The sequence below is a fragment of the Apteryx mantelli genome, unplaced genomic scaffold (assembly GCF_036417845.1).
Source record: "Apteryx mantelli isolate bAptMan1 unplaced genomic scaffold, bAptMan1.hap1 HAP1_SCAFFOLD_20, whole genome shotgun sequence".
NCBI lineage: Eukaryota > Metazoa > Chordata > Aves > Apterygiformes > Apterygidae > Apteryx > Apteryx mantelli.
Window position 1 is genome coordinate 10,027,836 of NW_027118553.1, and position 19,763 is coordinate 10,047,598.

The 19,763-nt window shown below is 52.9% G+C and overlaps 1 protein-coding gene across 1 annotated transcript in view; it reads right to left on the reverse strand.

The window, feature by feature from the left end:
- Positions 1-18,398, reverse strand: part of LOC136996013 (olfactory receptor 6P1-like) — a 64,415-nt gene extending 46,017 nt beyond the window's left edge. Inside the window, exons 1-2 of the mRNA XM_067317008.1 lie at positions 18,261-18,398; positions 6,939-7,132 (exon numbers count right to left, since the gene is read on the reverse strand). Of these exons, the coding sequence (XP_067173109.1) occupies positions 6,939-7,132; positions 18,261-18,398 (332 nt within the window). The remainder of the gene's footprint in view (positions 1-6,938; positions 7,133-18,260) is intronic.
- Between the last annotated feature and the right edge of the window lie 1,365 nt (positions 18,399-19,763).

Consider the following 19,763-nt stretch of genomic DNA (forward strand, 5'->3'; position numbering starts at 1 on the left):
GACACCACTAAACAGGATATTGTTGTGTCTCACACAGAGCCCGGTGCTCAGAAAACCACCCCCTGCCCATGGCTGTCCGTGCCACCCCTCACTCTTTGCACAGAGCATGTCGCACTCTGAGGTGTCGGGATCTCTTGACTGCTGGGAAAAGCAGGGTGACGAGCTTTAAGGAAATGCTTTACTTTTGGGTGGTCAAATTTGCACAAATCTCAACATACCCGTGTTTAAGCAATGTTTTAAAGGAGTCTCTAAAACATCTTCAGTGCAATAAGTGACAAAAAATCCTCATTTCCAAAACTTCCCACAGTTTTTACCATTGCCAAATTTTTTTTTTTCTTATGAATTGGCAGCACCATGTTCATGCACTACAGGAATTAGTCTGTCTATGTGAGCACACAAATATATATAGATACATTCTTCATCAAAATACATTTGCTGGCAATCCTCTGCATGAAAAAATTTTGTTCTGAGGAACTACTCTATTTAAATGGACATGTTTCAGATCTCTTCTTCTGCCTCTCTCTCCTTTCTTCTTCCTCGGCCTCCTCTCTCTTTACAGAACTCTCCAGGGAACGGTGCACTGAATCACAGCACTTAGGGTGGGGGAGACCTCTGGATGTCATCTAATCCCAACCCCCCCGGTCAATGCAGAGGCAAATAGATGAGGTTGCCCAGGGGCTCCCCCTGGTTATGTATTGCCCACAAGGGTGCTGAGAGTGCGCTCCATCCACTGTGCAGGCCATTCATCAAGATGTTAAACAGTGCTGCCCCACATGGTGATCACTGAGGGATGCTGCTAGTAACCGGCTGCCACTTGGAACTTGTACCACTGATCACAGCGTTTCAGCCTGATGGTCCAGCCAATCTTCCACCTACCTTATGGTCCATTGATCCAGGGCAGATCTCCACATTTTGCCTCTAAGGAGACTCTGGGGGACTGTGTCAAAGGCCTTGCTAAAGGGAAGATTCACAAAATGCCCTGCTTTCCCCTTGTGCACAAAGCCATTCATCTGATGGTAGAAGGCAATCAGGTTGGTCAGGCATGGTTTCCATTTCCCCTTGGTCAATGCATGCTGCCTCTTCCAGGCCTTGTCCTTCATAGGCTTGGAGATGGTTTCCAGGAGGATTTGCTCCATCACCTTCCCAGGGACTGAGATGAAGAGGACCAGCCTGTCATTGCCCAGATGCTCCCTCTTGCCCTTCTGGAAAATGGGTGCAATGTCTGCCTTTTCCCAGTCATCAGGAACCTCCCTGATTACCCTGACCTTTACAAGATGATCAACAGCAGCATTTCAATGACTCCGGCCACCTCTCCCTGCACCCTGGGGTGCTTCCCGTTTGGTCCCATGGACTTGTGTGTGTCCATTAGGCAAAAGTCCTCTCCAGATGCATCGTCTTCTGCCATGGGTGAGGCTTTGTTAACACAGATGCTGCCAGAGGACTCGGAGGCCTGGCAGTAGACAAGACCAGTAAAAGACAAGGTAATAGAGGCAATGAGCTCCTCAGCCTTTCCCCTCTCTTTGTCAATACGTCCCCCGCTCCACTGAGCAGGGAGACCACATTTTCCTGCCTGCCTTGTTCTGCCAGTGTCCTTACAGAAGCCCTTCTGGTTGCCCTCCCCATCCCTTCCTAGCTCTACCTCCAGCTCCAGCTCCATCTCCAGCTGAGCTTTGGCTTGCCTAACTCCATCCCTTCCACCACACACAACGGCTGTGTCTTCTTCCTAGGTAGCCCACTCCTGTTTCAACCCTCTCTGCGCTTCCTTCTGCCTTTTCAAGTCCTAAATCACAAAGTCCCTGCTCATCTCTGCCAGCCTCAGGCCAGGCCCTGATGGACTTTCCTGCAGACTAGACTGTTCCTGTGCTTCGAGCACACTGGCCCTGATGGTCCAAGAGGGCTGCATGGCTCCTCTGCCCTCCACGGCAGTCACCTGTGGGATCCTGAAAAGCAGATCCTGAACAAGATGAAATCCTCTCTGCTGCACTCCAGGGCAGTGATTCTGTTATTCTTCCTACCTCTCCACCATCTCATGGTCATCACAGTGACAGCCAACCTCCACATCCGCATCCCCATCCAGGCTGAGCTTCAGGCAGGAAAGAAAGGGCAGCATGGCACCATCTCCCTAGAGGTGCAACTACAGAGGTAGAGAACTCAACCTGCAGAAAAGCCTGCATTTCTCCCCTCACCACTGAGGGTATCCAGGCAATGGACTTGTATGTGGCTAAAGGTGGATGCAAAGAACTTCAGGGGTAATGTAGATATGCCTGAGGCAGTGCCTCCCAGGCTGCCCTTACAGTCAACAAGGAAGAAGGTGGAGGTGTTCACCACCTTCTTCTGAATGGTCACATAAAGCACAAATGACTCCTGTCCCAGAGACATTTGCTCTGTGCTTGAAATGGGGCCTGAGGTCATAGGCTTTTCGGATAATTAAGGTTGAAGGGACCACAGGCTGCCTGTAGTGCAACCAGCTGCTCAAACCAGGGTCAGATACCAGAAAATGTCCCTGCCAAAGGATTTCTGGGGTGATAGAGCAGGAGAAGACAGTAGAGAGTTGACAGCGTATTATAAGTCCCATTGACAAAAGGGTTTTCCCTTTCTCCAGAGAATTAAATCCTCAGCTCTCCAGAGAGAAGAACCTGGGACACTAACTTTGCCACTAACATGGAGGCAGAGAAGTTCGTGAGTCCCTTACAGACAGAGGCTGGTCCAAAGGACACCACCTCAATGGCACCAGACCGCCAGGCATGACTGCCTTCTTGCTGGGCACCCTCTGCCCCAGGCAGGAGGTCTGTGGGGAACAGAGTGGGGTCTGCAGCCTGCAGCCCTGGCCACCCAGCAGGGGTGGTGGGACCCTGCTCCTCTAAATGAGACTGGGCTCTCCTGCATTTCTCCAGGGTGAAGCCTGCATCCCCTCTGGATGGGAATACAACCTGGCAGGGAGGGCCAACACGGAACACAGTCTCTGTTCCAGGGGATGAAGAGAGAGGGGAGGGCAGAGGGGGATCTGCTCATGTCCCGAACACTGATTCCCTCCCTGCAGCCGCTACAGCTCTGCTGATGCCCTGTGCCCCATGAGACCAGGAGGTGGGACTCCAGTCTGCTCTGGCTGCAAAAATTTCTCAGCCCTTAAGACCTAGGAGGCAAAGCACCAGTCTGGGGACACCTCAGCAGTGGAAGGGGCTGAATGCCTGGTGTGTTCCTGAGAACTTTTCTGCAGTCTCCCTGCACTGCTTTGACTCCTTTTGCCCATGGAGCAGAGACTCCTTTGGAGGATGAACTCACTCACTGTGTGACTCTGAGGACAGGCTTGACCAGGCAGTACAAATGGCAGCAAGGCCTCAGCCCCACAACAGTGATCTGCAGGACCACAATGTGCTCTGAGCTGGGCTAACTTTACAGTTAGATCAGGTTGGTAGGTGCTTTCTCCAGGCGTGTTTTTAAAGGTCTCCTGGCCCCTGCCCCAGTGCTGCTTAAATATCATGATTATTTATTTTTTTCCTTAAACTCCTTCGAAATTTGCTTTGCTGCATCTTCTCCTTGTTGTCTCTTGCCCTTTCCTCCCCTTGGCCCCCAGCCACACCATCCCATCTACCTTGACCAGGCACAATCACAACCTTGCCTTCAAGCACAGCCTAGCTGGGATCTCCTGGGACCATGGAGGCAGGCCATGGTGTCCGGCTCCAAGCGGAGCTATGTGCTGCAGGTCCCTACGTGGTCTCAGAGGAGACATAACATGGAGACATAACATGACCCAGGGCAGAGCCTGTGGGCTGACACCGGGGCAGAGCTGGGACCCGCAACTGTGAGAAGAGAAGACCTCTGGCAGCCCCTCTCCATACCTGGGCAGGGAGTGACACACTCCGTGGTGCTCCTGAGAGAGGATGGTGAGACAAGAGCAGGGGCACTGTGAGCTGCAGTGCTTGGCACCAACCATCTGTACTGGGTCTGCGAGTCCTGGCCAGCGGTGCTGGTGACTGCAGCCCCTAAGAGACCTCCAACTCTGCTAGCAGCAGTGAGTCCCCTCCACGACTGTCGGGAGCTTCCCAGAGTGTTGTGGCTCCCATCTGCGCCTCATCCTTGCACTGGCCCAGCTCTGCCGCCCTGCATGCGGCCCCACGGCCCCACTGTGCAGGCACGGCACAGCACAGTGTGGGTTCAGGGGTGGGGAAACATCCCCCCAGCATGGTCCCCATGACAGCCCTCGGTGCCCCGTCCACCATGGCCCTCCAGCCTGGCAGCTTCACACCACTCCCCAGCCCCTGCCCAGCCCTGATTCTGTCCTCACGGGGTGAGCGGAAGGCCATGTGCTGGGGTCTGCTGGGGTCTGGGCCCAGGGAGAGAGGCCAGGCAGGGCTGGCCATTCCCCCCATACAGGTGCTGAGCCCAGCAGGCAGAGAGAGCTGGTCACATTCCAAGATCACCCCTCACCAGCACCATGGGGAATGGCCAGTGCTGGAAATGGCTGCTATGAGGGGCTGGGCCTGGGAGGAGTTTCCTGGGGCAGTTTCTCCTCTCTATCCATGCAACAAGCTGGGCTGGATCTTTGTTCTGACAGACCCTGCCTGAGGCCCCCCATGAGAGGAGGATGGTCTACAGGCCCAGTAGATGGCCCCAGGGTTTCCTCTGCCTGCTCCCTGCCAGCCCTGCAGAGGACCCAGGAGAAGGCTTGTCCTCCCAGGGCTCACAGCTGCATGCTTAGTTCTCCAGCTGGGCATGGAGGCTTGTCTGGGGGTGACTTTTGGGGTGAGGACCAACACACAGGGTGGGGGAGATTGTCTGAAGTAGATGTGCTGGGGACAGGGCCTGAGGGACAGCAGCAAACTGATATGACTCCCGGGATCTTCTTCCTTCAATGCAGGATCCCAGAAGGGCTCCCAGGCTTACTTTTGGTGGCACCCTTCAGGAGGGAGGATGACACTATGAGGTCGGAGCGTGGGGAGCATTAATCCTTCTTCAGGCACTTCCCAGGCCATGTGGAGGGCCAGCAGAGCAAGGACTTCTGGCTCTGCACTGGGACATCACTTCAGTGTGCCCACACTCTGAACATTGTTTTGCATTAAAGGTCGGCAATTTCAAGCCCAGTTCCACTTCCTTCTCATCTCTCCCAATCACTCCTCTGATCTCATCGGACATTCCCACACCCCCTCCCCTGTTCCCTGCAGAGCTGGTGGTGTTGCTCTGCAGAGTGAGCGGGCTGTGGGGCCACAGGGCCACAGGGTCACTCTGCACTAGCCGTGTTGGTCAGGGTGGGAAGCAGACCCAACCAAATGGGGATCAGGGCCTCTAATCCCTCCAGGGACTGTGGATGTGGCAGGTGCTTGGAGGGACTAGGGAGCATTTCCAAGGGTAATAGCTGAGTCCAGGTGTGCCTCTACATCTTGCCCCTGGTGTCACATTGATGACATGAATCACTCTCCAGTCTCCCTTCCCCATGACACATGGGTCCCCACTGCCTCTGCTGGGATGGCAGAGTCCTCCTTTGCCCATAGATACTTGGGTTTAGCCCTTTACCCTTAGGTGACTCCACCTTGGAGGACCTCTTCCTTTGTGAGGCTCCACTCACTGCCCACCCCAGGCACACACTGTCCCAGGAGATTCCCGGAGATCTCCTGGCACTTCCAGATTCCCTTCCAGAAGGACGGGCATCTGACACTGTGCTTTAACATGTGGAACGGCCCTGGGTTTGTACATCATCATTCACAATTCATTATCTCCGCTGCTACTAGACAGCAATGGGCAAGTCCTAAATCCAGCCCTTGTTCTCTAAGAGATCATTACATGATTATGAGCTTTTTGCTTCTAAATCCATGGACAACCCTGACCAGCAGGCCCTTTTGATATGCAGTTCTTTAGGCCTATTCTTGACACCAGCTTTGGAAGAAAAGCCCAGCCTTCAGGCACTGTACTGGGCAGAAGCTACTTTATTACAGAGATGCTGTGAGGGAGTCAGCTCTGACCCAGTGCTGGACACAATTTTATATGGGCACCTGGTGAGACAGAGCAGTCTCAGTGAAGGTGGAATGAATCGAAGCATCTGTTTAGTAACATGATAACAAATAATAATAATAATAATAATAGTAGTAATAATAATAATTGTAAAAATAAAGTGAACAGACAAAGCTCAGGGCTGTTTGGGATAAACTGGGATTCAGTTGTGGAGAGCAAAGGCAATGTTACCACTGCTGAAAAAAGTCCATGAAATCACTTTCCTCAGGGCATCTTTGAGCTCCTTGTTCCTCATGCTGTAGATGAGAGGATTCACTGCTGGAGGCACTACCAAATACAGAACAGCCACCACCAGATCCAGAGCTGGGGAGGAGATCGAGGGGGGCTTCACGTAGGCAAACATTGCAGTGCTGACACACAGGGAGACCACGGCCAGGTGAGGGAGGCACATGGAGAAGGCTTTGTGTCGTCCCTGCTCAGAGGGGATCCTCAGCACAGCACTGAAGATCTGCACATAGGACAGCAGAATGAAAACAAAGCACCCAAAGAATAAACAGAGACTAAACACAACAAGCCCAACTTCCCTGAGGTAGGAGTCTGAGCAGGAGAGCTTGAGGATCTGGGGGATTTCACAGAAAAACTGCTCCACTGTGTTGCCTTGGCAGAGTGGTATGGAAAATGTGTTAGCAGTGTGCAGCAGTGCATTGAGAAAACAACTGGCCCAGGCAGCTGCTGCCATTTTGGCACAGGCTCTGCCACCCATGATCGTCCCGTAGTGCAGCGGTCTACAGATGGCAACAAAGCGGTCATAGGCCATGACTGTGAGAATAGAAAACTCTCCTCTAAACAAGAAGACAACCAGGAAGACCTGGGCAGCATATCCTGAGTAGGAAATGGCCCTGCTGTTCCAGAAAGAATTGGCCATGGATTTGGGAACAGTGGTGGAGATGGAGCCAAGGTCGAGGAGGGAGAGATTGAGGAGGAAGAAGTACATGGGGGTGTGGAGGTGGTGGTCGCAGGCTACGGCTGTGATGATGAGGCCATTGCTGAGGAGGGCACCCAGGTAGATGCCCAGGAAGAGCGAGAAGTGCAAGAGCTGTAGCTCCCGTGTGTCCGCAAATGCCAGGAGGAGGAACTCGTTGAGGGAGCTGCCGTTGGACATTTTGCTGCCTCTGGGGTTTGGGGACTGTCCAAGGGAGAGAAGACATTGAGAAGTTAGCAGAGACATTTTTAAAGCAAAGAAACCCCCCCAAATGTTGCAGTTCTCATGCAACCCCCCACATTACCTCTGTCTTTATGGAGAGGATCTGTGAGCAGCTCCCTTGCTTCAGGTCCACTTTGCACTGGCTGAGTGTGGTGCTGTGAGGAGCAGGGGCCTCTGCCCGTGGGCTCCAGAGGAGTCCGTCCTGCTTTACAGTAGTGGGAAAGGGGGAAGGAAGGTGACTAGCTCTGACATTCACAGTTTCTGTCAGGTGAAATCCACCCGTCATGTAGAAAGGCTTTTCAGCATCTTCACTCTACATTGTAAAGAATGAGGGTTGAGGAACAGAGTTTTAGAGATTTTTAAATGGTGTTTATTTTCTATTAGATGTCCTTGTCACCCCTGAGGAGTGTTCCTCAAAGGTAGAAATCCTTGGCATTTCTACTGAGTCCTGACAAAAATGGATTCACTGTCACTTGGTGCAGAGTGAGGACAGCTTGTCTGTTTATTCTCGTTCCCAACTGTCCTGAGCTTGCAACTCTTTGATCTGGTCGACAATCACACTCATATGTTGCCCTAAAAAGAAACCAGCCCCTGCTGAGAGCAGACGAGTCCAGATTCAAAACCGCAGGTCTACGACCATCTCTCCCTTTCTCAGGGCACCAGAGGGAGATGTCGACACTCCCCTTCTCGGCAAGGACACACAGGGCTCTTTTCAGATGCCCATATACAGTTTCCCAACACCATTTCCATACTCTCAGCATCTCTGCAGATTCTTCACAGGTCTCTTGGACATCACAGAGATGCTATGAGGCAGCAGTGCCCTTCTGGAGGGCAGCTCAAAGTCTGGCAGGACATGACAGGGAAATGGTCAAAGGACATTAAGGACTGAAGATGGGCTCTCCTTAAGGGAAAGTCAGCTCAATTCCCAACACCACAGACTGCATCTCCTGCAGCCACCGAGGCTAGAAGGGGGCTGCAGACACCTCATTCCCAAGCAGACCCCTCTCTTGCACAACTCACAGGGCAGGTGTCTGTACTGCAGCTGAAAACCCACCAAACCCAGGGAGCCTGAGAGAAGAACAGGAGCAGCATGGAGAGGAGGGGAAACAAGGAGCAACACCATGATCCTGCTGCCAAGGGAGGCAAGGAGAGAGGGGCAGATGGGCACTCAGGAAAGCCCTCACCTTACCCAGCTGGGCATGCTGTCTCACAGATGGTGACAACGCAGGGCAGTCACTCTCAGAGCCTGGACTCCATGGCTGTCAGGGCAGAGGCTCTGCTGGGTCAGAGAAGAGACATGGGGGGCTTGTTCGGAAGAAGCTGTCTGCATTGGAGGGACTGACCAAGACTTGCTCAGATCCATTCTCCCATGACGATTCTGTTAGCAGTTCCCTCTCATTCCCTGCCCATCTCTGACACCCGGCACTGTCCCTGCTGCCAGCTCTTACTCTGTCCCAACATCTTTTCCCAGTCAGTGCTCACAGACCCCATCCCACCCTCTGTGGGCTCCATTCTGCCCTACAGAAACCACCCAGGACAGGGCACTGGGCACAGGTATCTCTGTTCTCACAGGTGCTAAAGAGCAGGTCAGAACAACTCTTATAAAGCAGTCAAGGTGCTGCTGGTGCTGTCTGTAGGCTGAGGTGGGGTTGAAGGGGTTTGATGAAGATTCTCACAGACCAGAGGTCACTGAATTCATGCCTGAATCTATCAGTCGTAGGATGGGATGGGTTTAGAAGATCCCTCCAGGAACCACAGTAGCATTGCCCTGCAGCCAGAGACTTACCATGTCAGGAGCTGTGAAGATTCCTCCCACAATGAGCTCTCCTCTCTCCTCCCACTCCACACTGCCTTTCACTTCTCCCTGCCTTGTCTCATTTCATGTCAGCAGCAGCAGGCAGAGCCTGCAGCCCTGCTGCTCTTTGCAGAGGAGCTGCTCCTGCACACAGCTGTCTCTCAGCAGTGCTGCCAGGTTGCTGTGAGCTCCTTCCATTGCAGGAGCCTGGCCCTGCCCAGGAGCAGGGGCCCAGCTGAAGTCCTGACTTTCTCTGTCCCTTGTGCTGCCTCCTCCTGGGAAATGTTCCCTGAAGTAGACTAAAATAATCCACATTGGTCTCTTTCTCAACACTGAAGGAAGACTGATTCCAGCATTATAATTTGTCTCATCACAGGATGGTTATCTGCAAGAGGTGGAAATGTCTCACTCCTAACTAGGCAGGACAGACTCGAGGACAAGAAGGGAGGTCGTTTACCCATGGTTCAGGTTTTGATTCAGATGAGTCAATCTGGGCATCACATGCCCCTTTAGAAGCCCCAAGGATGGGTGGGATTCAGCTCTCTCCCATGAACATCAAAAAAAAAAGCAGGAGGTGGGATTCTCCTTGCCCAAACCAAAGTGTACACAAAATAGATGTCTGCGTGTGAGATCCCTGTCTAAGCTCACGTTATAACCACCTGAGATGGAGGGTGGGAGTCAGTTGCTCCCACACAAACACCTGGGGACAGTTGAAGAGACAGAGGTGGTCCAAGACATGTGCCAGTGTCTGCTTGCTCTGATGGAGTGACTGTGAGACCTGCATCCTTCTGGAGCATGAGGTGGGGGCCAGGTGGGGAATTTCCCTGGCCATCTCAAATGACCCCAGATGCCTAATACTGCTAGAGCACCACTCACTAGGAAGCTGTGACACAAGCAGATCCCTACAGTGCAAAATCCTGATGTAATCCAGGGCAGACACTACATGTAATGACAAAAAAAAGACTGGCAGGGCCATGTCAGATGTCTGGGGTGCCCAGCACAACTGCATGTTTCTAGCACATACAGTATGGCCCCTACAGGAAAGCCATGTCCTTTTGGAGTGGTGCTGGGCAAGTGCCCCAGGGCATCTTGCGTTTCCTCCCTGTGCCCAAACAAATGAATCCTACCTCTGCCTTCGGGCACAGTCTGCACTGCCCATATCCAAGCGTGCTGCATAAATGGGGGAGGCACATCACACCAAGGTCTCTGCTCTAGTCTCTGCACACTAAACCCCATCTTGCTCTCCTTCCCCTGAACCTCTTCTCACCCCCAGATGATATGAACAGGGAAAGGTCTAATGATGACCTCAAGGTGGCTTAATTGCAGGCTGTCCAGGCCAGGGACTTTTTCACTGGCACCTTGTCCTGCCTGGACATTGGTTCACCTCTGTCAAAGGGCACCAAGGTGCTGCAGAGTCAACTCAGGCAGCAAACCTCTCTCCTGCCATTTCTGCACAGCCCTCCTCTGTTTCTCACTGGCCTTGGGCACTGCAGGCTTTGCTCTCTTAGTGGGAACCTCCTTTCACCATGACATTGCCACCTGCTTTGTTGCACCATGACCAATCTGACTGAAACATTGCTAGAGTACTGAGATGTGGTGGGATCACTTGCACGATAGGAGAGCCCTGATGGTAGGGTACAAACTCTTCAGGAGAGAGCAACGGGGAAGATGAGGAAAGGGGATGCCCTTTCTGTGAAGGGACAGCTCAAACGTGTGGAGCTCCTAAAACGTTAAGGCAAGGCTTTGGGTGCAAGCTTGTGGGTGACAAGGGTGACAACGCAATGGGAGGTATAGAGGAGGTGGACGCAGTTTCCTTTAAGCAATGTGAGTAAGTCTGTGGATCACAGACCCTGGTTCTTATCGGGGGGACTTTAATCCCCCTGACATGAACTGGAAGGCCAAACAGCAGAGTGCAAGCAGGCCAGGAGGTTTCTGGAGGGCATCAGGGACAGCTTCTTAGCACAAATGCACGATTTGTGATGCCTGTTTGTATCTGAAAATTTCAAACAGGGAGGAACTGATCAGGGATGGTACAGTCAGTGTCTGCCTTGCCTCCAGTGATGAAGAAAAAGTAGAGTTCCAGCTCCTGAGTGGAGTGAGGAAGGATAGTAGAGGAGCACAGACCCTGGGCTTCAGAGGGGCAGACTTGGGCCTGTTGAGGGGACTGGTGGGGGATCCCATGGGAGGCAGTTCTGAAGGGCCCAGCAGCTCAGGAAAGCCAGCAGGTCTTTAAGGACAGCACCCAGCAAGCACAGAAATAGTCCATAGTGGTACTCAGTAAAACTAGCAGACATCTTGGGAGATCTGCTTGGCTACACTGGGAACTCAGGACTGAGCTCCAGGGCAATAAAGAAGCAGAAGGAAGGAAAGGCTGTAAAGAAGAAATATATCTGTTTTATATATATACGTATATCCACATATATGTGTGTATATATGTGTGTGTATTGGTTTTATATATATATATATATTTCATGACAGAGAACTTGTGTAGAACAACAGACTCCCCACACAATGGCAGGAACTGTGGTTTCATAGATCTGTGCTGTGTGCGCTTCATTTCTACCAGCTGATAAGTGTTTCTTTCTAAATGCAACAGCAGGCTCTTTCTTCCAGTGTCCAAAAAGTCCCAGAGAAGCCATCCAAATCCCTGCTTGCATGAACTCGGTGATGAGTCTATTCCACGCACTCCAGGCACCCTGCTGGATCCACGGCAGCGGGAGCCCGGCACAAGCCCCCTGCCCAGCGCAGCCTGGGGGTGGCTCAGGCCTCCCTGGAGAGCCCCAGCCCAGCAGGGAACAGCCCTGCAAGGCCAGCGCCTTTCTGGCCTGTCGTCTCCAGAGGCAGAAGTGGCCTCACCAGCCATTTCACAGCCCTGTTGCTGCTGCTCAGCTGCTCAGCCTGTAGTGACCTCACAGCTGCTTTGCTGATGCCCTTCCTGCTGCTGGCCTGTCCGGGACTCAGGCAGAAGTGACCTCACAGCCTACACTCAAGCCATAACCTGCTTCTGGCCTACCAGCAGCAGACAGACGTGACTTTACATGAACCGACAGCAAGCAAGGGCCTGCTGACGGCATGCAATCTACAGAGAAGGATGTGAGCTCACTCTCAGCATCACAACCACGTCCCACTTTTGGCAGATCAGGTACTGAAGCAGCAGTCACCTCACAGTCAACATCCCAAGCACCTTCCTGCTACTTGCCTATCAGGTGCTCAGGCAGAAGTGCCCTCACAGTACATTTCACAGCCATCTTCCTGCTGTTGGTCTATAAGCTTCTCACATTGGAATGACATCACAGCCACTTTGCTGACCCTGTGCCTGCCAGTGGCCTGTCATTTCTTCAGGCATCAGTGACCTCACATACAACAATGATGCCATTAACCTGCTTCTGGCCCAACAGCAGCACAGGCAGAGGTGACTTCACAGGAACCTACCCCAGCGAAGAGCCTGCTGATGGCCTATCAGGTACTGAGGCAGAAGTGACCTCACAGTCAGAATTGAAGCCATGTGCCTGGTTCTTGTCTATCAGGTACTGAAGTAGCACTGACCTTACAGGCCCGTATCTGGGTCATGTGCCTGCTGCTGGACGGTCACGTTCTCACACAGAAGTAACCCTGTGATTCACTCCCAGGAACATGGGGAAGGCTGTTCTCCAGGATTTTCTTGCTCCTGCAGTGGCTTCCCAGGAGCTGGCAGAGGGCCGAGGAGGTAGCAGTGCCCTGGCCCCAGGCACACCTCAGCACCTTCACCTCACGAGCCATGGGACCTGTCCCTCCTCCCCCCAGTCCTCTGAGTGACCAGCTGCTCTCCTACAGCCTGACAAGAGACTGAGGTCTCCCTGCCCAACTGGAGGGCATGCTCCTGATGGACTCCCATAAGCACTGCTGCCTGCTTGTCCAAAAGTGCCTGGCCCAGGAATTGTGTGCAGGGGTTTTTCACAGCCCCAGGCAGTGCAGTGCCATGAGGATCCCACCAGGCCTCTTCTTCCAGCACTTCCTCAAGCAACATGCTTTGGAGGAAGAGGAATGGCCAGGTCCCATCTGTGCCCATCCAGTCAGCTGCAGGCAGCACCCTGGGGACTTCGTTTAGTTCAGCACAACGAAATTCTGGGTGTAGTGGCAGGGCTGGCAGTCACTGGTGCCTTCCCCACCACTCCAGGAACCGAGACCGCTCCCCAGTGTTGAGGAGCTGAAAAGAGAGCTGGAGGTGCCCAGGGAAAGGTAGGGAAATGCTGCAGGTCTTGTTCAGGCCAGATGTTATAGGTTCTGCTTCTGGGGGCATTTCAGAGGTGGCCATGATGTGACTCAGGTCCCTTGTGAGCCACACATGGGAGGCATCTCGTCATCTTCAGCCACCCAGGACTTCAAGGTCCCAGGCTGAAATCTTTCTTTGAGTGCCCAACAACTCCCCCTTGGCTGGAAGGGGTCTCTAAAATCTTGCTGCCCTGCATCCCATGAGGACCGTCAGGAAAAGACCCTCCTTTCCCCAGGTGCTACTGGTCATGGAAGAAACGGCCTTGCCAGAGAGGGGGTAAATCCACCTGCATTTGGAGATGTCTCCTGGTGGGACTCATGGCCTGAATTCCCTTCTTTTTGATTCTTTTCTTCTTTCTTCCTCCACCTCTCCCACAGCAATTTATCTTACTCTGTGAGGTGTGTCATGAGCCCATGGCATGAGCAGAGGAGGCCATATCCAGCCCCAAGGGTCAGGGCTTGGGATCCTTGGGACCTTGGGAGGGTCAAGGCCACTTGGCTTTTCCAGGCCTGTGCTGTGAGGTCTCACACACATAATTACTCTTTCAGTGGGCTCCCCAGGCTGCCCAGATTATTAGTGTGGCATTTCCCTGGACTCAGTTCTTGCTCCACAGTCCTGATGCAAGGGGAAGAATGGAGTTCAGGGCAGACTGAGATGTGAACAGAGGAAGTTTTACTGAAGAGCATAGAAGGCATCAAGAAGTTTATAATAACCCTCAGAACATTCAGTCCCAATCTTTTTTCTTTCACACTAAAACCAGGCTTCATTCTGCAGCCACTGAAGACAATGGAAAGGGGTTTTGTTTTGGCTTCCCTCCTCATTGGTATCCTCCAGTATTGACCTCTGAAGAATGTTACGGTAACCATTAGTCATGGATAGTCATGGACTTTGTACCACTCTTCACAGAATCACAGAATGGTTGAGGTTGAAAGAGACCTCTGGAGATCATCTAGTCCAACCCCCCCTGCTCAAGCAGGGTCACCTAGAGCACATTGCACAGGATCGTGTCCAGGCGTGTTTTGAATATCTCCAGAGAAGGCGACTCCACAACCTCTCTGGGCAACCTGTTCCAGTGCTCTGTCACCCTCACAGTGAAAAAGTTTTTCCTCATGTTCAGATGGAATTGTCTGTGTTTCAGTTTGTGCCCGTTGCCTCGCGTCCTGTCACTGGGCACCACTGAAAAGAGTCTGGTCCCATCCTCTTGACACCCTCCCTTCAGATACTTGTACACATTGATAAGATCTCCTCTCAGCCTTCTCTTCTCCAGGCTAAACAGGCCAAGCTCTCTCAGCCTTTCTTCACAGGGGAGATGTTCCAGTCCCCTAATCATCTTTCCAACTCCTTCTTTGTACAGGATTTGTGTTGGGAGGGACCACCAGAGATCTCCAGGACCACAATCTGCTCTGAGATGGGCTAATTTTAAAGTTAGGTCAGGTTGGTAAGTGCCTTCTCCAGGAGTGTTTTTAAAGATCTGCTGGCCCCTGCCCTAGGGCTGCTCAGCTACCATGGCTGTTTCTTTATTTTTTTGTTAAACTCCTTTGAAATTTCCCTTCCTTCATCTTCGCCTTGTTGTCTCTTATGCTTTCCTCCCCTTGGCCCCCAGCCACACCATCTCATCTACTTTGACCGAGGACAGTCACAGCCTCACCTCCAAGTACAGCCATACTGAGATCTCCTGGGAATACACAGGCAGGCCGTGGTGGCCAGCTCCAAGCAGAGCTATGTGTTGCAAGTCTCTACATGGTCTCAGAGGAGAGCGTATGGAGACAGAACATGACCCAGGGCAGAGCCTGTGGGCTGACACCAGGGCAGAGCTGGGACCCGCAGCTGTGAGAAGAGACCTCCAGCAGTTCCTCTCTATACCTGAACAGGGAGCGACGCACCTGGAGGTGCTCCTGAGAGATAATGGTGACACAGGAGAGGTGGCACCATGAGCTGTGATGATGGGCACCAACCACCTGTCCTGCGTCTGGAAGTCCTAGCAGGCAGTGCTGGTGGCTGCAGCCCCTGAGAGACACCCGACCCTGCTAGCAGCAGTGAGTCCCCTCCATGACCGTCGAGAGCTTCCTGGAGTGTCATGACTCCCATCTGTGCCCCATCCCTGCACTGGCCCAGCCCTGTTGCCCTGCACGTGGCTCCACAGCCCCACTGCCCCACTGTACAGTCACTGCACAGGACAGAGTGTGTTCTAGGGTGGGGAAATCTGTCCCCATCATGGTTCCCATGACAGACCTCAGTGTCCCATTCCCTAAAGCCTCCTGCCTGGCAGCCTCCCACCAGTCCACAGCCCTGCCCAGGCCTCATCCTGTCCCCCCAGGGTTAGCAGACGGCCATGCTCTGGCGTCTGCTGGTGCCTGGGCCCAGGGAGAGAGGCCAGGCAGGGCTGGACATTCCCCCCACCCAGCTGCTGAGCCCAGCAGGCAGATGGAGCTGGTCACATTCCAAGATCACCCCTCACCAGCTGCTGAGCCCAGCAGGCAGATGGAGCTGGTCACATTCCAAGATCACCCCTCACCAGCACCATGGGGAATGGCCAGTGCTGGAAATGGCTGGTGTGAGGGGCTGGGTCTGGGAGGAGTTTCCTGGAGCAGTTTCTCCTCTCTGTTCATGCAACAACAAGCTGGGTTGCATCTTTGTTCTGACAGACCCTGTATGAGGTCCCCCATGGGAAGAGGATGGTCTACAGGCCCAGTAGATGGCCCCAGGACATCCTCTGCATGCTCCCTGCCAGCCTTGCAGAGAACCCAGGAGAGGGTTTGTCCTCCCAGGGCTCACAGCTGTATGCCCAGTCCTCCAGGTGGGCATGGAGCCTTGTCTGGGGGAGACATTTGGGGTATGGACCAGCACACAGGGTGTCTGAAGACACACAGATTGTCTGAAGTAGATGTGCTGGGGACAGGGCCTGAGGGACAGCAGCCAACTGATATGGCTCCGGGGTGCTGCTTCCTTCAACACAAGCTCCCAGAAGGGCTCCCAGCCTTCTTTTTGGTGCCACCCGTCAGGAGGGATGATGGCACAAGGAGCTGGGAGGCTGGGGAGCATTAATCCTTCTTCAGGCACTTCCCAGGCCATGTGGAGGACCAGCAGAGCAAGGACTTCTGGCTCTGCACCGCGAGCTCACTTCAGTGTGCCCAAACTCTGAACATCGTCTTGGATTAAAGGTCGGCAATTTCAAGCCCAGTTCCACTTCCTTCTCATCTCTCCCAATCCCTCCTCTGATCTCGTTGGCCATTCCCACACCCCCTCCCCTCTTCTGCCCCAGGGCCCTGAGCTGATGGTTCTGCTCTGCAGAGTGAGCGGGCTGTGGGGCCACAGGGTCACAGGGTCACTCTGCACTGGCCATGCTGGTCAGGGTGGGAAGCAGACCCAACCAAATGGGGATCAGGGCCTCTAATCCCTCCAGGGACTGCGCATGTGGCAGGTGCTTGGAGGGACTAGGGAGCATTTGCAAGGGTGCTAGTTGAGTCCAGGTGCGCCTCTACATCTTGCCCCTGGTATCACACTGACAACATGAATCGCTCTCCCGTCTCCCTTCCCCATGACACATGGGTCCCCACTGCCTCTGCTGGGATGGCAGAGTCCTCCTTTGCCCATAGATATTTGGGTTTAGTGTTTTACCTTTAGGGAACTCCACCTTGGAGGACCTCTCCCTTTGTGAGGCTCCACTCAGTGCCCACCCCAGGCACACACTGTCCCAGGAGATTCCCGGAGCTCTCCTGGCACCTCCAGATTCCTCTCCAGGAGGATGAGCATCTGACACTGTGCTTTAACATGTTGAACGGCCCTGGGTTTGTACATCATCATTGACAATTGTTCATCGCCACTGTTACTGGACAGTGATGGGAGAGTCCTAAATCCAGCCCTTGGTCTCTAAGAGATCATTACATGATTATGAGCTTTATGCTTCTAAACCCATGGACAACCCTGCCCAGCAGGCCCTTTTCACATGCAATTCCTGAGGCCTATTCTTGACACCAGCTTTGGAAGAAAAGCCCAGCCTTCAGGCACTGCACTGTGCAGAACTTACTTTATTACAGAGATACTGAGAGGGAGTCAGTTCTGATGCAGCATTAGACACAATTTTATGTGGGTACCAGGTGAGACAGAGCAGTCTCAGTAAAAGTGCAATGAATCCAAGCATTTGTGTAGCAACATGATAACTAATAATAATAATAATAATAGCAATAATAAAAATAAAGTGAACAAACAAAGCTCAGTCCTGGTATGGGGCACAGGGGGAGTCATTTGTGGAGAGCAAAGGCAATTTTACCACTGCTGAAAAATGTCTATGAAATCACTTTCCTCAGGGCATCTTTGAGCTCCTTGTTCCTCATGCTGTAGATGAGAGGGTTCACTGTTGGAGGCACCACTGCATAGAGAACAGCCACCACCAGATCCATAGCTGGGGAAGAGAGGGAGGGGGGCTTCAGGTAGGCAAAAAGGACAGTGCTGATACACAGGGAGACCACAGCCAGGTGAGGCAGGCACATGGAAAAGGCTTTGTGCCGGCCCTGCTCAGAGGGGATCCTCAGCACAACTGTGAAGATCTGCACGTAGGACAGCACAATGAAAACAAAACACCCAAAGAATGAAGAGGCACCAACCACAATAAGCCCAACTTCCCTGAGGTAAGAGTCAGAGCAGGAGAGCCTGAGGATCTGGGGAATCTCACAGAAGAACTGGGCCACCACATTGCCTTGGCAGAGTGGTATGGAAAATGTGTTCCCAGTGTGCAGCAAAGCATACAGAAAAGCAGTGGCCCAGGCAGCTGCTGCCATTTTGACACAAGCTCTGCTGCCCATGATGGTCCCGTAGTGCAGGGGTCTGCAGATGGCAACAAAGCAGTCATAGGCCATGACAGTGAGAATAGAAAACTCTCCTCCAAACAAGAAGACAACCAGGAAGACCTAGGCAGCACATCCTGAGTAGGAAATGGCCCTGCTGTCCCACAGGGAATTGGCCATGGATTTGGGGACAGTGGTGGAGATGGTGCCAAGATCGAGGAGGGAGAGGTTGAGGAGGAAGAAGTACATGGGGGTGTGGAGGCGGTGGTCACAGGCTACAGCTGTGATGATGAGGCCATTGCTGAGGAGGGCACCCAGGTAGATGCCCAGGAAGAGCGAGAAGTGCAAGAGCTGCAGCTCCCGTGTGTCCGCGAAAGCCACGAGGAGGAACTCATTGAGGGAGCTGCTGTTGGACATTTTGCTATCTGCAGGCATGGGGGACTGTCCAAAGAAGAAAAGACATTGACAAGTGAGGAGAGACTTTTCAAGCAGAAAAACAACCCCAAATCTTCCAGTTCTCATACAAGCCCCCACATTGCCTCTCTCTTTACTGAGAGGATCTTTGTGCAGCTCCCTTGCTTGAGCTCCACTTTGTGATCACTGAGTGTGCTGTAGGGGGCAGGGATCTCTGCCCATGGGCTCCAGAGGAGCCTGTACTGCTGTACAGTAGTGGGAATGGGGCAACGGGAGTGACTAGCTCTGACATTCACAGTTTCTGTCAGGTGAAATCCACCCATCATGTAGAAAGGCTTTTCAGTGTCTTCACTCTGATTTGTAAAGAATGAGAGTTGAGAAACAGAGTTTTAGGGATTTTTTAATATTTTTATTTTCTTTTAGATGTCCTTGTCACCCCTGAGGAGTGTTCCTTGAGGGTAGAAATCCTTGGCAGGAAAAATGGATTCCCTGTCCCTTGCTGCAGAGTGAGGACAGCTACTTTGTCTATTAGTCTTGTTCCCAGCTGTCCTGTGCTTGCAACTCTTTGAGCTGGAGGACGATCACACTCATAGGTTGCCCCAGAAAGAAACCACCCCTTGCTGAGAGCAGACGAATCCAGTTTCAAAGTGCAGATCTCCAACCTTCTCTGACTTTCTCAGCGCACCAGAGGGAGGTCTCCACACTCCCCTTCTAGCCAAGGACACACAGGGCTCTTTTCAGATGCCCATATATTGCCTCCCACCACCAGCTCCGTACTCTCAGCAGCTCTGCACCTTCCTCATTTGTCTCTCAGATATCATAGAGGTGCTATGAGACAACTGTTCCTTTCTAGAGGGCAGGTTGCAGCCCAGCAGGACACCACAGGGAAACAGTCAAAGAACCGTTAGGACTGAACATAGTGTCTGCTTAAGGGAGAGTCAGCTCACTTCCCAACCCCAGAGCTCCACAGATCAGAAGGGGGCTGGGGCAACCTCATTCCCATGCAGACCCCTCTGTCGTGCAACTTGCAGCATTGATGTCTGAAGCCCACCCCTGAGAGCCTGAGAGCAAGAACAGGAGCAGCGTGGATAGGAAGAGAAACAAGGAGCAACCCCATGATCCTGCTGACAAGAGAGACAAGGAAAAAGAGAGACAGACGGGAACTCAGGAAAGCCTTACCCAGCTGGGCATGCCACCTCGCAGACGACGACATTGCAGGGCAGTCACTCTCAGTTCCTTTGTCAGGCAGCATGAAATGGGCCCGTGGCAAGAGAGAGGCCCCTCTCCTATGCCGGAGGTCTGGCTGCAGAGGAGAGGGCTCATGCCCTGGACTCCATTACTTTCAGGGCAGAGGCTCTGCTGGGTGGG